Genomic DNA, 18839 nt, shown 5'->3' on the forward strand with positions numbered 1-18839 from the left:
GAAGTCCTTTGTTGGGTAGCTTGTATTTGATGGAGCATGTATGTTTCATTCATGATGGATGTGTTCTTTCACATCTTCACTAATATAGCATCTCTTAGCACAACATTTATTCCTACAAAAATTATCAATCTTAATAAATTTTTAATGTGTTGTTTTTTCACAACTACTTAATAGTTTTTTGTCTTTAGACTTGTAGTTGACTCTCTTGATATCACTAATTTTATCCTAGAACTTTGACCTAGAAGTTTATATCATGGAACAAAATTTTTGTGTCTCTAGTTACATCGTGTAATGTCACACCCCAATTTTAGGTTTACCTGGCACCCGACACTCTACTAGCATTGAGAGAACTAATCCTATTTATACCATTTTGACACTCATATCCATAATAAGCAATAAGAAACAACAATAATAAAAGAATGATCAAAGTCTGGGTCTTTCAACCCAATTATGAAAAAAATGAAACTAAGATGCCTCCACTGGATCTATAGTGGGGGTTCACCAAAGCATATTGGATGGCGGTGATGCCTAACTTGTGACACCGTCACTCAGAACACTTTTCTCTTTTAGGAAGTAGAAAACAGACGTGAATACGACTATGTACTCTGTAGGTCTCGTTAATCTCCCTTCAAAAAGGTGGGATGAGATTTATAACATGCATAATTATACCACAATTTGCATAACATAGTGTCCCGTCCATAATTATCCCCTAGATGTGACTGTCTCCCGCTGTTACCACCTATCAAACGAACTAGTTCTCCATTCACTTAACCATTTATGTAAGTAATGAGAGGTAATGGGGGCAAGTCCAAACACATTAATGGTCATTAGATACAAAATAATTGTTAAGCAAATTTATATCAACTATGAAGTCCAGCGATCACTCAAATAATAAATCTCTAGCCCAAATCGCACACTAAGACTATGGAGCATCTAATGGAATAACATGAGTTCTAATTGTCGGGCATGCAAACCTCTAAAAGAAAATAAATGATATAAAATAGAGTTGAAACGACATCCTCCATGAACAATGCAACGTCTCACCTCAACAACTGATACATTGAGGGTCCTCAGAATAGGCTTGTAACTTGGGCTCGCTGCGTGGCTTTAGTTGTTCCTGGACATACCTTCCTCGTGGCACGAGACCATCACAATGCTGGGTGGTCAGCTGTAGAATCCCTTTCATGATGTGCTTGTGGCATGAGCCTTAATACTAGCGAGTATCCAGTGAGCTTGTGTTGGGGGATAAAGTTACTGTTGCTTCCAATTGCACGCGCAAGTGTACGTGGTCGCGCAAGTAATATTGTGGCTCTAAAAGAGCAAGATTATCGAACCCAAAGGACTTGACTATTTTATTAAATTATACTAGTCTAGTTATTTATTCAAGCGTGACGAACGAGTTAAATTTATATTTGAATACTAAGAATGTAAGAATAAAATAATAAAATTACTTTAAGATAAGTGGGGCAATTCTAGGGCTACAGTTTACTAAGAATTCATGTCTCACATTTCTTGCATGAATTAAATACGGTTATCAAATTACTAAGTTTATAGGGTTATTTTATGATCATGTTCTCTCAACCTCTAAGCTTTACTCCAATTGACTGTCTAACTACATGCTATTTCGTAACCAAGCTCGTTGTTCGTCCGGGTGTCTATCCTGAACATGAGTATGAACAAGTGATATGTTTGAGAGATTGAGCTCTTTGTATTCTTTAGTCTATCTACCTTTCGTCTCTCGAGTTCAAGAATAAACAATATATTTATCTCTATGGTGATCAAGCATGGAATGCTAAAACAAGAATACAAAAAGTAATGTAAGCGAATCAACATTAATTCAAAACAATTGATGTTCAACAATAATTACACGTAGCTACAACCCCAAAACAAGGGTCTTTAGCTACTAATGTCTAACAAAAGAAGAAAAAGAATCCTAAAAAGTACGACGACTTCGTATTTGATTGATTCCCTCCCAAGAATAGTCCATACTATGGACTATTTATAGATGTAGAAAATTTTAAATAAAATAGTCGAGTCCAAAACAAATGACGAACCCAAAAGTAAAAGGAATTGGGTCTTTCGCGTGAAGTTGTTGTAATTTCAAATTTTGTGAGTGTCTTTAGATTTTGACACGTGGGAGCAGTTGTCAATTTCAATTCTACCATTCACAATTCACACATGATATATTATACATTATTATATTGAATTTAATCCATTAAGTTGCTTGCTTGATTTTCTTCAATAATCTGCCATTTTAAATTCGTTTTAGCTCTAAATTTCATCTTTATACCAATTTACTCCTACAAATAAAATATACTATTAAACACGGTTCATAAAATTAATGCACAAAAAGGATAAATAAAAATACTAAATATGTGGCAAATAATGATTAAAAATATATATTTTTGGCCTTGCATCAGTTACTGAAACTCTCCCTTAAAAACTTAAAGTTCTTCGCATTAGGCATGCGATATGATGCCATGACACTGCATTGGACTCGATTCCGTCATTCTATTTTGATACTTTAGCCACTTAACACTTGAATATAGTTTCCATCTTGCACCATGCACATATGTTAACATGTCCCAATGGTCCCATCCACCACGCGTGGGTCCAAACATACATCGGGGTTATTTTAATCAGGTTATTCGGTTCATTATTAACCCGAATCAACCTTTACCATGGATTTACATATAAGTTGTTTTCAATATCATGTCAAGATTTTGGCCACTTGATATTTCAAATGGGTAAAATGTGGGTTTCTACCTATATTTAACCCGTAATTGTATGGGTGAAAATGGGCTTGCCATGTATGGGTTTAACTCGCAAGTTGCAGACACGACATATGTGTTCCATACAACCTATTTCAGTCATCCCTCAACTTGTTGCTACTTCAACACTTCTAAATCGTCATTGAAGATGCTTGCTTCAACAATTCAACCTTTTTGATCCTCTCAATCTCATCATAGTGATTCTCTGCATCTAGTGGGACCAAACTTTTTTTGTTGTTTGGGGGGGGGGGGATTAAAATTTTTTGAAACAAATGTATAACTTATATCGGTGTTGTCAAAAAGCGGTTCATGCAAAAAAGGTCTTAGATCCTTTGGGGATTTAAGTGCAAATTAATTGTGGGCTTAGGGCCCGTTTGGATGGGCTTAATAAAAGCAGCTTTAAAAAAGTACTTTTGAAAGTGCTGAAACTTATTTTTAAAATAAGCAGTTATGCGTTTGGATAAAAGTGCTGAAGTTAAAAAAAAAGTTGTTGATGTGTTTGGCAAATAAGTGCTGATAAACAGCTTTTTAAATCAAAATGTCTGAAATACCCTTAAAAGGTGTTAACATAATAAAAGTTAATTAATTTATATTTTACAGCCATAAATTATTATATTTTGCTATCATTCACATAGTTCTTTCTCATCACAAATTATTTATAAGAGGAATATAAACTTATTATAGATTTTAAAGATATATAATTTGAATAGATCAAAGAACGATTTAAGATTTTATTTTAGTTTCATCCATAGGTAATAATAATAGTCTATCATTCACATATTTCTTTATTATCACAAATTATTTATAAGAGGAATATAAATTTTTATTTAAGTTATATGTGCAACTTATTTTACATTTTAATAATATATAATTTGAATAGATCACTTGAAAGATTTAAGATTTATTTTATTTTCATTCATTAGTAATAGTAATTGTCTATCATCCACAGGTGAAAAGGAAAAATAGAAGAAAGAGATGTTAGGGTTATGTGGGTAATTTGGAGATTGTATAAAAATATTAAGGGTAAAAAGGTAAATATGTGGTCAACTTAAAACAGCTTATAAGCTGGAAAAAAAAAGCACCCCTACCCCAGCTTTTAACTTTTGGCTTAAAATAAATCTTTTTAAACTTAAAATAAGTTATTTTGAGGATTGCCAAACAGCTAAATAAGTCAAAGATCAGCTTTTAAGTCAGTTTGACCAGCTTTTAAGTTGAGCCAAACAGGCTCTTAATTGAAAAAAACACAAATTGAAGAAAACTACGACAATGTATATGTAGTCCGAGATTAATAATCGTAAGCATGGATAATAAATATATGGACAATGAAATTTTGAAAAATATAACAATAATGTGAAATATCAGTTGTTTAGTGTCACATCTTTAGGATTGCACTCATTAGCAAGGAAAATTATGCCTCGGAGCTTTGATGACGACACTGAAGTGCCCATAAAGCGTGTGTGTGACTAAGCGCTCGACATGTTCTATGCTTGTAGCTTAAGAGCGCCTTTGAGAACACTGACATATACATAACGTGTAGTAGTCTAGTAGATGGCTTAGTAAAGTCATTGAATAAGAAGCATGTGTTCTACTTATGAGGAGACAATGGTGGCTCAATTATTCCTAAATTATCTAGTAATTTTTTTACTATGCTCCATTATTTTATTAATACTGTATATGCTTGATTTTTGTAAAAAAAAATTAATCACCTTTACTTTATAAATAAGATATATTAATTATCCTATAGATTAGACCACAACAACAACATACCATGTATAATCCCACAAGTGGACCATGAAGAGGGTAGAATGCACATAGACTTTGGAGGTAGATAGGCTGTTGCCGGTAGACCGTCAGCATAGATAAGTCCATAATGTGAATTAGAAACAGAAAGTATCATAATATTTAAGAAGTACAAAAAGAGCATAGATTGATAATTCAGGTAGTTAAATAGGTATTTGGACAGTGGAAAGTCTAAAATATCTGGTTGAGTGTGCTATAAACATAGTTAAGTGACCTTTTGAGTTTTGAGTCATAGACTCATTACTTAATCCATATTTTCTTAGTTTTTTTAGCAGGAACGTTTAAGCAGAAAATGAATTTTAATAATGTTTGAGATTTTTTGAAAAATGAAGATACAAAGAAATGGGTTAGACTCATTTTTTACCCAACTCAACCCGCCTATTGCCACCCCTAATTGTTAGTGTGTAATATGTATTATGAAGCTTTGCTTTCCTTTTCGATGAATCTTTCTGCAGATGATGGATCCTTCCATTATTTAGTTGAGCAGTTCTCTTTTGTTAACTTGTTTGAACTTAAAAAATATTCACCCTTTACTGTAGGGAAGAGGCACAGGCAAGCGATCTACTCCGGTTGGATCTCTCTCAAAGCAACAAAAACATGATATTGCAAAAGATGAAAAATCTGGGAAAACTGTTGGAAGAGCATCTGGAGCTGCTTCTGGTGATGTTAGTTATCCTTCTGAGAGCAGAGCAAGTGGGAGTGTTAATGTTTCTACTACAGCTTCAGGGAACGGTAGCATGTTTTCTGCTGCACCTAAAGGTGCAGTTCCATTGACGAGATTGTTAGATCCTTCAAACGAATCTAATGCTGAACATACAACTACTAAATCTGCTGATCTGAGGGTTTCTGCTGGAAAAGATGATGTCACTGAAAGTTCTGATGTGCATAAGGAGTCCACATTGCGTCTGGTTCATTCGCCTCGACAAGATGCTTCTAAAGCTAATGAAAAAGTACAGAAGAGATCTATTCCCGCAGAAGAGCTTGATAGACTGAACAAACGCCGGAAAGGTGAAATTGACGGTAGAGATACTGAATGTGGTGATGCTCGTTCATCGGAGAAAGAACGGTTAATAGATGCACGAGCTGCAGATAAACTTCATCCAGCAGATTATGACAAACATGGATCTGATGATCAAATATTGAACCGAGCCTCTGAAAAGCCTCTTGATAGATCAAAAGAAAAGGGTGGTGAAAGACCTGAGAGAGACCCCAGAGAGAGAGGGGACCGTCCTGATAGGTCTCGCGGTGATGATGCATTTGAAAAATCAAGAGATAGATCAACGGAGCGGCATGGAAGAGAACGTTCAATTGAGAGAGTACATGAGAGAGTTGCTGATAGGAACTTTGATAGGTTGAGTAAGGATGAAAGGATCAAAGATGATAGGAGCAAGCTGCGACATAATGAAGCATCTGTAGAAAAACCTCTTACAGATGATCGGTTTCATAATCAAAATTTGCCTCCACCTCCACCACTGCCTCCTCATCTGGTCCCGCAATCCATTAGTGCAGGCAGGAGAGAGGACGATTCTGATAGACGTTTTGGAACTGCCAGGCATAGTCAAAGACTTTCTCCAAGGCATGATGAGAGAGAGAGACGGCGGTCAGAAGAGAATAACGCATTGTTGCAGGATGATTTGAAGAGAAGGAGAGAAGATGATTTTCGAGATAGAAAGCGGGAAGAGAGAGAACTTTCAATTAAGGTAAGCCTGATTCACATTTCATGCATAATTCTTCAAGATAGAGTAGACAGTTAAATTGTTGATGTTATTACGTCATGCCCACAATTATTATTGAACTTTAGGAAAGTCACTGGAACTGAATATATACTATTATGATAGTTTAGAATTCCATTATCCTTGAGACTGATAGGTATACACATTTTCTGTCTGTATAAAAATAGATATTCTACTCACTCGTTGCATGTTATTCTTAATTCTGACATTCTAAATTTGGGAGTTCCATTTGAAGTTATTCCCATTTGCTCATACTTTTTTTAAAAAAATCTTTGATCGTAATTCAAAGTGTGTTTTGGCTATATATCTGTAGATCTAAATTTAATGTTTCTAAGCAAGCATCAAAATGGAAGTGAAGCCTCGTGAAAGAAACAACATGTTGTATTGTCAGTCTGACTCCTTTCAAGGGGCCATTTCCTTTTTTAAAATCCTGCCCTCTATATTTGACCTTTGTTCTTAGATTGAAGAAGTTTTCCGTTTCAAGAGTGCACTTCATTTCAAGAGATGGTATCAACACATGAAGATTGATGAAGAATACATTTCTAACATATACTCTTTAGCGTTATTGCTCCTTAGAATATGCACTGAAGCATTGAATTGAGTTTTGGCTTCAGCACATTCGACACATAAGCTGGCAAACTACACAGGACTTTGCATAAAATTAATGGAAAAGGATTAAAATGCCCTTAAATTATAGAAATTCAACAAAAATGCCCTCAGTTAATAGTATGGTCCAAAAATGCCCTTTGCATCAATAGATTGATCAAGAAATGCCCCTACTACTAATTGTTTGGTCAAAAATTGCCCCTATTTTTAACTAATGAGTCAAAAATGCCTTTTTCCTGGTAAATGCGTTAGTATCTTCTTTTTTTTTTTTTTGGAGTAAGGTAACATTTACTTCTATATATCCATAGGTATACTACATCAAATTGTAGTTCCCCTTCAAAATTTCATACTTGCATCAGCCCTAATATCTTCTAGTTAGAGCCAGTCAATAACATTAGAAACATCTTCAGAATTTCCTATTACTACTTGCTTACACCAAAAATAATAAAGACCTAGGCAGTTTATCCTTGTTTTTTAAATATTGTTGTTCTTTCCTTCAAAACATCTTTGATTCATTTCGTTCCAAATTGTCCACCAAATGCATGCTGGGACAATCCTCCATCTCTCCTCCTTTTTTCCTGCATTTCCATCACTATTCCAGCATTTTAGAACTGCTGTGATTCTCCCTGGTTTTGTCCTTTTTAAATTCTATTCCTGATAAAAATATTACTTCCAAAATTCTTGTTTCTTTTGTTTTATTATCACTTCAACTAATAAATAAGTTGAAATTTTGCCTTCTTTCTTGATCTCAATTTAACAATTAAAATATAATAACTCCATGTACCTCTTTAACTAATTATATAGGTCATATATGTAAGATCATATTTAACCCCAACATTGATTTTCATTTACATAACTATAAAAAAAATTCTAATAAAATAAAAAATATTTTTATTTCTTCATGTGGTACCTTGAGATTCCTACATTTGTAGAAGAAAGAGAATTGGTTTTCTGAATGAGTATTTTTTCTATTCCAGCACTAGTGAGTACTTCTTTATACAAGTCCTTTATGAACTTTAACATGGATTCCTTTCTTCTCCAATGCCTACCAAAGAACCTTTCTAGGCACTCTAATCATATGCTTTATTTGGATCAATGGATACTGTGTGTGGATCTCTTTTTCTCGCTATAAATTTTCATCCATCTTTTTAACAAGAATATAACTTCCATTGTGGGTCCATTGGGAAACAATAACATACCCGGTGTAGTCCCATAAACTGAGTCTAGGGAGGATAGAGAGCACATAGACCATACCGTTGCCGCAGAGATGGGAAGATTATTTTCGATGGACCCTTGCCTCAAAGAAAAACAGCCCGAAGCGTGATAAAAAAACAACAAAAGTGAAAGCATAACACAACATTTTATACTGAATTCGACAAAATAATACAATGATCAAAGTAGAAGAAACAACAAATAGTAATAGAAACTCAAGGAGAAGAAACTATAGGAGCAACACTACGACTACTAGTATGGACTAATAGCAAGACAACAAACTACTACCTAGTAACCTCCTACTCTAATCTGTATCCTCGACAACCTCCTATCTACACGCATGTCCTTGGTAAGCTGATATTGCTTTATGTCTTGTCTAAGCACCTTTCCTCGTTACTTCTTCAGCCTACTTTACCTCTCCTGAATCCAGCAATAGCTAACTCCTCATAGCTCCACACCCGAGCATTTGTGCATCCCCTTTTCACCTGTTCAAACCATATCAACCTCGTTCTGCATCTTTTCCTCCATCGAAGCCCACCCATCTTTTTTTCTCGATATCCTCATTTTTTATCCTATCTCTCCTAGTGTGCCCACATATTCACCACAACATTCTCATTTTTGCAACTTTCATCTTTTGAACATTAGAGTTCTTAACAGGCCAAAACTCGCTAGCTTAACCACCATTTTGTAGAACTCACCTTTAAGATTTGGTGACACCTTCTTACTACACAAGACTCCAGATACGAGCCTTCATTTCATCCACTTGCAGCAATGTAATTTGTGACATCCTTATTTCCCATTTTCTTGGATAACATACCCAAGATACTTATAATTTCCTCTCGTTTGAATAGCTCGTGTATGCATTACTTCCATGCCGGCCTCATGTGTTACATCACTGAACGTGCACTCCAAGTATTGTGTCTTGGTCATGATCTTGCTCAACCTGAACCCTTTAGACTCTAGGGTGTCTTGTTGGTTCTCAGTATCTCTTGTAGTGTCCCTAGTGTTTTGGATGATGAAAGACGATAACGTTTGCCTTGCTTTTTTGAATGAGGCACCAATTAATGCTAGAAACTTAAAATATTTAATTGCATAGATAGATAACCAAAATCTAAATTGCAATAACGTATTAACAAATATTTCAATTGAAAAAATAAAAGTAAATAGTAGATACTAGAAGTCAGAACTTGAATGACTCAATAATTCATATGACAAGCAATACTAAAACAGAGGAATGAGAAAGAAGAAACTGGGTAGATTGCAGTTTGATGAAGAACAAAACAACTGCCTTACTACTTAACGAGAAAGAAGGAACAGAAGTGCGTAAGGCGAAACAGAGAAGAAAGAAGAAGAAACGAGAAGAGTTGACTTTGACATTTGAGATGCGTAAGTCACAAATAAACCCTAATATTATGTTTTAAAGTTTTAAATTGCTATGCGTAAGTCACAAATAAACCCTAATATTATGTTTTAATGTTTCAAATTGCTGAGTCAAGTTTTTTTATTTCACAAAAGTCGATGCCTATGTCTCATCGCCTCTTGCCTTTGAGACCTCGCCTCTTGACTTTGAGGCCTTGCCTTGCCAGTAATAGGGTCCTACCTCGCCTCGCCTCTCACCTAAGGCGCTCTCCTTTCACGACACTGAGTTTCCCGAAGTCTATGCTTTATCACTCTATATAATTCATAAGCTTAATGCCACGATAGTTCCAACAACTTCAAATATCTTCTTTATTATTATAAATTAGAATCAGGATCCTGCTGGCTGCTGCTGGCATCAGGCATTCTACCATCTCTTAGTGTTGTATTGAATAGGTTGGTATGTCATCCTACTCCAACCTCTTCATACCTCTATGGCGGTTCCATCTGTACTCGTATTTTCTGTTGCATCCTATGCCTCTTCCGATCTCATTCTACAACTGTAGCTGGAGTTTTAATTGTGTAAGAATGTATCTAGATTCCAATTATTGTTCCTGTGGTTCAAGATGGACAAATGCTCAGTTGTTTTTCTTCGGTTGCCAAGTTAACTAGTATTTTCTCTAGGTTTTTATAATTTCTAATGTGATAATATGCCCATAGTTCATATTTTGACCTTAGCAACATGAAATTAGATTCTTTAAAGTATGGAGGGAGTAGTTTCCCTGTTTTGGGTTATATTTTTCGCCCCTGAGGTCTGAGAAACAACAAACTAGGCTCCAGTTACCCTATTCAAGAGGAGGAAGCATCACAACTAGTAAAAAGTTCGTACTAGGGTTTAGGAGGCAAATCAAGGAGATCCATTTATTTCTTAAGCAGCTGGAGGAACTTCAAGTGGTATTGGGTAAGCTGTTCAAAGAAGTATAATGTGCTCATGATGATGATTAAAAGTGAAGACTGGGAAGGTTTGGCCAAGGTTGACCATTGACCAATGCCCAGAGTGAACTAAAGTTAGAAGTAGCAGGATCACGTACTTTTAGGCCCATGACAATGTAATGGTTATTTGGCTATGTATCCATCTAACTTTTTTTTTAATCATTTGGACTCTACCTTGATAAATTTAGGGTTGCGCTTAATGAGCTTGCCTCAATATTTAGTACTAGTGGAAATAGTTTTAGGTTAAGAGTCTCTTAACATTTTGGAAGAAATTGAACACTTATGAGGACTAGATTTACCGTTTGTTTGTTTGTCTGAATTTTATGCATCAATTTGCTTCCATATCGTGTCGTCATGACTATCCATTTTACTTGCAGAAAACATTTACCGCTGTCACTTTCTTGTTAATCATTTGACCTGCAACATTTTTGAGTTCTTGTCTTCTTATACTTCGGTATCCACTGACATGTTAACTTATTGAGATGTAGCAGCTGGGATATTCTTTCCTTACACCTTTTGCATCCTCTTTCCAGTTGGGGTGATGAGGATGGTAGAATCTTAGTTGGTTCGGCTTAACAGTAATACTCAAATAATTTCTAATGCTATCCTTCCTTGCTTAAAATAACTTCCTGTCTTCATATTGGTCAGAGGTGTGTATTTTTTCTTGGATTTTTAAAAATTTTAACTTTATTACATATTAAATTTGTTTTCTTTTGTGTAATATTTGCTACGAGTTTGGAGTGACAGTGTAAGTGTGGCTTCATATAGTTGACCCTAACTTGTTTAGGATTGAGACGTATTTGTTGTTTAATTATGTCTTGTTGTTTACCTACTTGTTTCAGAGGTCAGATTCTTTCTAGTAAAACCCTTGAGATCTCTTGCTGCCTTGTTGCATGTTTGTGGTTACTTACATTTCATTTGTGTTGTAGGTAGAGGAGAGGGAAAGAGAGAGAGAGAAAGCTATCCTCGTGAAAGAGGATATGGATCCAAATGCCTCAAAGAGGCGTAAACTTAAGAGAGAGCATATGGCTTCAGAACCTGGAGAATATTCACCCGCTGCTCATCCTCCTCTTTCTATTAATATGACGCAGCCCAGTGATGGAAGAGATAGGGGAGAGCGAAAGGGTGTTATTGTTCAGCAGCGTCCAGGTTACTTGGACGAGCCAGGTCTTAGGATTCATGGAAAAGAAAGTGCCAGCAAAGCACCCCGTCGTGATGCGGACTCGTATCCTTACTGATAAATGTGCATACAATTCCTTAAGAGTTCTCTTTTGACCATCTGCTGCATAAACCAACATATGCAACTATTTTGTTTGAATGGAAGATTTTGTTTCTTTTATCAGCAATGCCTTGTCATCAAAATACTAGTCTGGCTAGAATTATACAATGCTACCAATCTATATGGCCTTTTTAGTGGTTGTCATTCGATAGGCATGGTTTTTCTATAGGTGGTTTATCCAAATCCTCTACTATTGCATACTGTGCTACTATTGAAAAAAATACTATTATAATTAGATAAATTTTGGTGCATTTTTACTATTTCATTTAGTGTGCTCAAAATTTGTTGCCCATATTTAACTTTCAGGGGTTTGTGAGTTTGTTTGAAGTCAATTTGGTATCAATGTCCAAATGTCATTTATGATTCCATAAATTGATATATACATGAAAAGCACAATGATTTTGGTGTAAATAATCTTTTTTTAGAACTGCATATCTTATCAACTGAAATTTAACTTTTGAGAACTCAACTTGGGAAGTGTTGGTGTAAAGGCACTGTCATGACTTGCCATTGAAGTGTGCTTATATTTGATGCCTTAACTATGCACTACAGTATGTATGACAGAGAGTGGGATGACGACAAGAGGCAAAGAGCTGAGCCCAAGAGGCGGCATCGGAAGTAATTGCTAAACCACTAGACAACCGAAGTTCTGCCAAAGTAAAATTTACTTGTTCTTTTTGGCTTGTGTCATGTATGTTCCCAGACCGATTTTGTTTAGTCAATTGTTTATTAGGCTCTTTATGAGGTTTGAATTACTACCTGCATGTAGGTAGGCAAGAAGGATGTGTTTCTTTGTGGCAAATTGTTTCGGAACCCTCGATTTACATTATAGTACATGTCATATATGCATACCGCTTACAATTTTGGAAAAAAGAAATTTTAGGTGGCATGGCTATTTTGGACTGTTTATTTAGCCCTTGTTCGAAATGTAAAAAATAAATAGCCACTTTTGACAGAAGTATCTGTTCCAATTTTTTTTTCCCTGAACTTCAGGATCTAGCACTAGAAGTTAAAAGTTCAAACTTCATAACTTGTTGCTATAGTTTAAGGATGTGTGCATGCAGGTAATTCGAAAAAATCAGTTTGTATGGTGTTTTAAGTTTGAATCCAAGAAGATTATTTGCATAAAGCTATAAACTTATAGGGTAATGTCATGAGCTTTGCTGGATATTTCTGGTGTTGACTGAAAATTCTTTTAATATACAATGTCTAATGATGATGGGAACATCATACACTTGTGTTTAGTCGACAAACGAAGCATCAACTTGCATTGAATACGACACCTATGCTTGTTATAAGATGAACATCTCTTGGATATTGAGGATAATGTAGATTAGATGCTTCTACTTATTCTTTTCTACTCGGATTATTTATTCATGTGAAACAATAAAATTTCTATCCAATTCATCTTAATAGAAACATTTTATGGACTACAATCTTGCTATTATAGTAATGATGGCTAGTAGTAACAACTATCAGTTGTGGTGATTGATGACTGAAAAAAAAGTTGTGGATCGTGATAATTAATAATCCTAGTAGGTGATGGTATTGGTAGCTGAATATAGTTGGTGATGGCATGTAGCAGTGAGAAAATGTAGTGATGAATTGTACGCCCCAAAACTAAATTAGGTGTGACTGACACTTGATATCTCATTCAAACGAGTTAGCCATTGAAATATACTAGTCGACAAAATTGTGGATTGAGAAGGTCGAGCAATACATCTGAAATACTAAGCCCAGACCACTAAGATCATGACCGGAATAACAGAAGTCACAAAAGCAAAGGTACACGAGCCAAAATAATGAAATACTAGTTCATATAATAGAACCTCAAATCCTAGTTGAGGGATCGATTAGAATCCACATTTGAAGTCTTGTCGAGGATTTTTTCTGCAAGAAATACGTGATTTGAACCAGACTGACCAACTTCCCAAATGGTCCAACGAATCCAGCTGGACCTACCTGCAAAAAACAAAAAATACATCTTCAAGCAATGAGACTTCACTACGAATCACAATGTATTGATAAGTAATGTAGAAAGTAGAATCATAAATAAGGTAATAGATATACCAGCTAAAATTGAAACTTTGATAGCCTTCATGGACGATGTTCGGCCTCATAGTAATCAAATATACATAGTATGCCCGTGTAATATATACAAACTATTAAATTCACATTTATATTTTAGGAAGGTTGTTTCGGCACCTAAAACATTTATAACTCACAATTATGCAACAACTAACTTATTTGGCTAAAATGATCTAACTTGAACTTAGTTTGAATTGAAAATTTATTTAGAATTACCCGAAAGTTAAATACTAACATAATATCTAAGTGAGTTATTTAATTTGTAAAATTTATCATATTTTAAGTCCGTTTAAAAATCGATTGATTTGAATTATTAAAAAGAAATAGCGCCTTGAGGGATTTGAGCCTTTTAACCCTAAAACTAACGACATAAATTTAACAAGTAAGCAAAAGCAGCAAAGTAAAGAGGAAAGAGAGAGAGAGAGAGAGAGAGAGTTGGGTTCAAATTCGATTTCTGTCCGCCTGGACCGGTTTTTGGACCCATTTCTTTTGGGTCTTATGCCCATTCAATTTGTACCTGTCCTAAACTAACAAGATAATAATAATACAAAAGGACCATTTCTTGATTTGCGCGTATTTTTCAATTTCTAGACCTGTTCGCCTTTTTCGTAACTTATTTTTCATTTTGATAGACTAACTGATATGGAGATTTGAGCCTTTGTGTTCCATTAGGAAAATGCATAGATAATGGTCCATGAGGACCCGGTCATATTTCACATGCAAAACACAAAAGAAAAGGAATCAGTAAGTAAGAGTTGTAGTTAATGTAAGAAAACACCCAAATAAAACAGAATTCACACTACCATATTCTAAAGGTTATATCCACCATGTTCTAATAGGAGCACACTAAGAAATGATGTAAACTTACCAAAGGGTTTAAACCCACGCACCGATAGCACTAAAAGATAGGACATCATTGCATTTTTAAGAGATTTTTGACTCAAACCAAATATGGAACTCAAATAATTTGTCACGTATAAGCTGTGTTACCAACAAATAGAGCAGGGAGCGAAGTCCAAATGGACTCTAATGAATTTTACATACGACAAGAAAAGAAGAAATAAATGAATGAGCTCAAATTCAGTGACCTTGAGAAAAGAATACATGTAGAAAATATTATTCTGACACCCTCCGACCAATAAACCAAGACAACAAAAGAAATCATATTCAATTAATGTATTAGGGTGTTGGATAAACAAACAATGAGTTTTATCACAAATAAGAAATAAAAGCAATACAACGGAAGAAATATGGATATGCATTTTTTTTACAAGGGACTAACAAACTTCCTATAATATGACAAATATATATGCATAAAATGGAAAGTTAATAACTTAAGAAGAAAACGGATCATTGTAAACAACACATGATTCCTATCCCTTCAAGACTTAGCTCGTTTTAGATAAAGAAAATGGGAAAGGAAATAGGACAAACAAAATTACTATAAACACTTAGCTCCAGGTTAAATAAGCAGGCAGCAAATACACTCGACAAACTATGAATATACGCTGAAAAGGAGGAGAAATAGAAAAAAATCGATAAGCCTAGATCAGCCCTTTTAACTAAACATGGGAAAACATTTTAATAGTAAGAAAGAAAAAAAATAGGCAAACATATAGAAAAATCAAGATATAAGTCTTCTATAGGGAAGGAAGTCTGTTAAGCACAAAGAAAACTATAGCATCTCTGACATGAATCTATATACATGCTTATATGGATAAAAAGTCAACCAAGATGAGTTTCAGAAAATGAAAAAAAAACAATAAAGTTCAACAATAACAAAAATGGAGAAGAATAAATAACGAAGAAGCGTTACATGCCTAAGATGAGCATAGTGATTTGAAAACAATTAAAATACAGCCATGAACACTTGAGAGTAAGCTGGGAAGTAACGCTTTGCAGACTAAAAAATAAAAAATAATAATAATTCAAAGAATACGCATCCCACATGTACATACTTAAACCATATTCTCGATTAAACAAACTAAAATCACAATACTTGAAATATTCCAAGAGCAATCCCAACAGTAACAAACAAACGAGTGAATTCTCATGAAAAACGAAAGCAAACAGACTAGCCTTTCATTCCTAGCCTCCATAGATATTTTAAGACGGGCAACTCGCATGATGGATTCATTTCTTATATTAATAAACTAAAATATTCTACTTGAAACCCGACAGACTTTCATCAAACCATCAGCAATAAGTCATGGAGGGTAGTAACCAAACAAAAAAGAAATAGAAGAATCAACAGGACACTCCAGCTTGCAGAAAAATTAACGACTGATCAACGAGTTAAAGTACAAAAAAATGGGTTCACCTTTTCCTGGGCAGCGAACCAGAGACGGAGAGTTGCCGGAAACTTCCACCATAAATTTGAAACTCAAGCGGAACTAGAACGAATCGATGCAAATGGAATGAAAATGTGACACCTCGATCGAAGACTAAAACACCCTCTCCTTTGAGCGTCTTACTATATTTCTTAGCTAATGTTTTCTCAAGGTGACTCAAATTATTTATTTATTTATTCAAAGCTCTTGGTGCACGTCACTTCCGGTAGATGCCAAAATTTCTGGATGCAAAACTGAAACTGACAAACCAAAAGAAAAACCCACATTCCTTATGATAGAGGTGTGGTTTGATTGTGGTGGGAGTGGCTCCTCAACTCGCGTCCAAAGAGTTTGATACTCCTCTTCGAACTATGTCCCAGTTCACTGCTAAGAAAAAGTTTCACGTTGTGCTGCATCCTTGTTGATGTCGTCCGCACCTGTGGTTTGATTTGAGAATTCATCCTCTTGGATGCTCTCGACAAATACTAAAATGACTTGTTAGTAGAAAATGTAATTGGAAAAGTAATAGTATATCTTACGATGCTTTTCAGTTACTCTCGATGTGAAAAATGTCACATAAGTATGTTTATTATATGTCACTTTCGAACACGGTATGTTCATTACAACTTATGATTTTTGAGGATTTGGAGATGTCATTGCTTGTTTTCTGCATGGTAAACTCCGGTGATCTCTGCAACGAGCTAGATGGCTCAATAATTATCCAACTGTAACGAGGTGGATGCTTGATAATATTCCATTTGTAACGAGTTGGATGACTCGATAATATTCCATCTGTAACTAGGTGGATGGCTCGATAATATTCCATTTATAAGGAGGTGGATGGCTCGATAATAGTCCAACTATAATGAGGTGGATGCTCAATAATATTCCATCTGTAACGAGGCGGATGCTCGATAATAGTCCAACTGTAACGAGGTGGATGATCGATAATATTCCATCTGTAACGAGATGTATGCTCGATAATATTCCAATTGTAACGATGTGGATAACTCGATAATAGTCCAATTGTAATGAGGTGGATGACTCGATAATAGTCCAACTGTAACGAGGTGGATGCTTGATAATATTCCATATGTAATGAGATGTATGCTCGATAATATTCCAACTGCAACGAGGTGGACAACTCGATAATAGTCCAACTGTAACGAGGTGGATGACTCGATAATAGTCCAACTATAACGAGGTGGATGACTCGATAATAGTCCAACTATAACGAGGTGGATGACTCGATAATAGTCCAACTATAACGAGGTGGATGACTCGATAATAGTCCAACTATAACGAGGTGGATGACTCGATAATAGTCCAACTATAACGAGGTGGATGACTCGATAATAGTCCAACTATAACGAGGTGGATGACTCGATAATAGTCCAACTATAACGAGGTGGATGACTCGATAATAGTCCAACTATAACGAGGTGGATGACTCGATAATAGTCCAACTATAACGAGGTGGATGACTCGATAATAGTCCAACTATAACGAGGTGGATGACTCGATAATAGTCCAACTATAACGAGGTGGATGACTCGATAATAGTCCAACTATAACGAGGTGGATGACTCGATAATAGTCCAACTATAACGAGGTGGATGACTCGATAATAGTCCAACTATAACGAGGTGGATGACTCGATAATAGTCCAACTATAACGAGGTGGATGACTCGATAATAGTCCAACTATAACGAGGTGGATGACTCGATAATAGTCCAACTATAACGAGGTGGATGACTCGATAATAGTCCAACTATAACGAGGTGGATGACTCGATAATAGTCCAACTATAACGAGGTGGATGACTCGATAATAGTCCAACTATAACGAGGTGGATGACTCGATAATAGTCCAACTATAACGAGGTGGATGACTCGATAATAGTCCAACTATAACGAGGTGGATGACTCGATAATAGTCCAACTATAACGAGGTGGATGACTCGATAATAGTCCAACTATAACGAGGTGGATGACTCGATAATAGTCCAACTATAACGAGGTGGATGACTCGATAATAGTCCAACTATAACGAGGTGGATGACTCGATAATAGTCCAACTATAACGAGGTGGATGACTCGATAATAGTCCAACTATAACGAGGTGGATGACTCGATAATAGTCCAACTATAACGAGGTGGATGACTCGATAATAGTCCAACTATAACGAGGTGGATGACTCGATAATAGTCCAACTATAACGAGGTGGATGACTCGATAATAGTCCAACTATAACGAGGTGGATGACTCGATAATAGTCCAACTATAACGAGGTGGATGACTCGATAATAGTCCAACTATAACGAGGTGGATGACTCGATAATAGTCCAACTATAACGAGGTGGATGACTCGATAATAGTCCAACTATAACGAGGTGGATGACTCGATAATAGTCCAACTATAACGAGGTGGATGACTCGATAATAGTCCAACTATAACGAGGTGGATGACTCGATAATAGTCCAACTATAACGAGGTGGATGACTCGATAATAGTCCAACTATAACGAGGTGGATGACTCGATAATAGTCCAACTATAACGAGGTGGATGACTCGATAATAGTCCAACTATAACGAGGTGGATGACTCGATAATAGTCCAACTATAACGAGGTGGATGACTCGATAATAGTCCAACTATAACGAGGTGGA

General features: G+C 35.6%; 1 protein-coding gene across 3 annotated transcripts in view; it reads left to right on the forward strand.

The window, feature by feature from the left end:
• LOC107020310 (THO complex subunit 2) overlaps positions 1-12737 on the forward strand; it is a 59336-nt gene extending 46599 nt beyond the window's left edge. For 2 of the 3 annotated variants that reach the window (XM_015220610.2, XM_027917209.1), the window contains 3 exons: positions 5111-6271; positions 11401-11696; positions 12303-12737. In XM_015220610.2, coding sequence (XP_015076096.1) covers positions 5111-6271; positions 11401-11696; positions 12303-12372 — 1527 coding nt within the window. In that variant the 3' untranslated portion in view covers positions 12373-12737. Of the gene's footprint in view, positions 1-5110; positions 6272-9352; positions 9509-11400; positions 11697-12302 lie in introns of those variants that run through there. The other variant, XM_015220611.2, reaches the window with a different exon arrangement.
• The last annotated feature ends 6102 nt before the right edge of the window (positions 12738-18839 follow it).

This window comes from Solanum pennellii, chromosome 5 (genome assembly GCF_001406875.1).
Source record: "Solanum pennellii chromosome 5, SPENNV200".
NCBI classification, from domain to species: Eukaryota; Viridiplantae; Streptophyta; class Magnoliopsida; order Solanales; family Solanaceae; genus Solanum; species Solanum pennellii.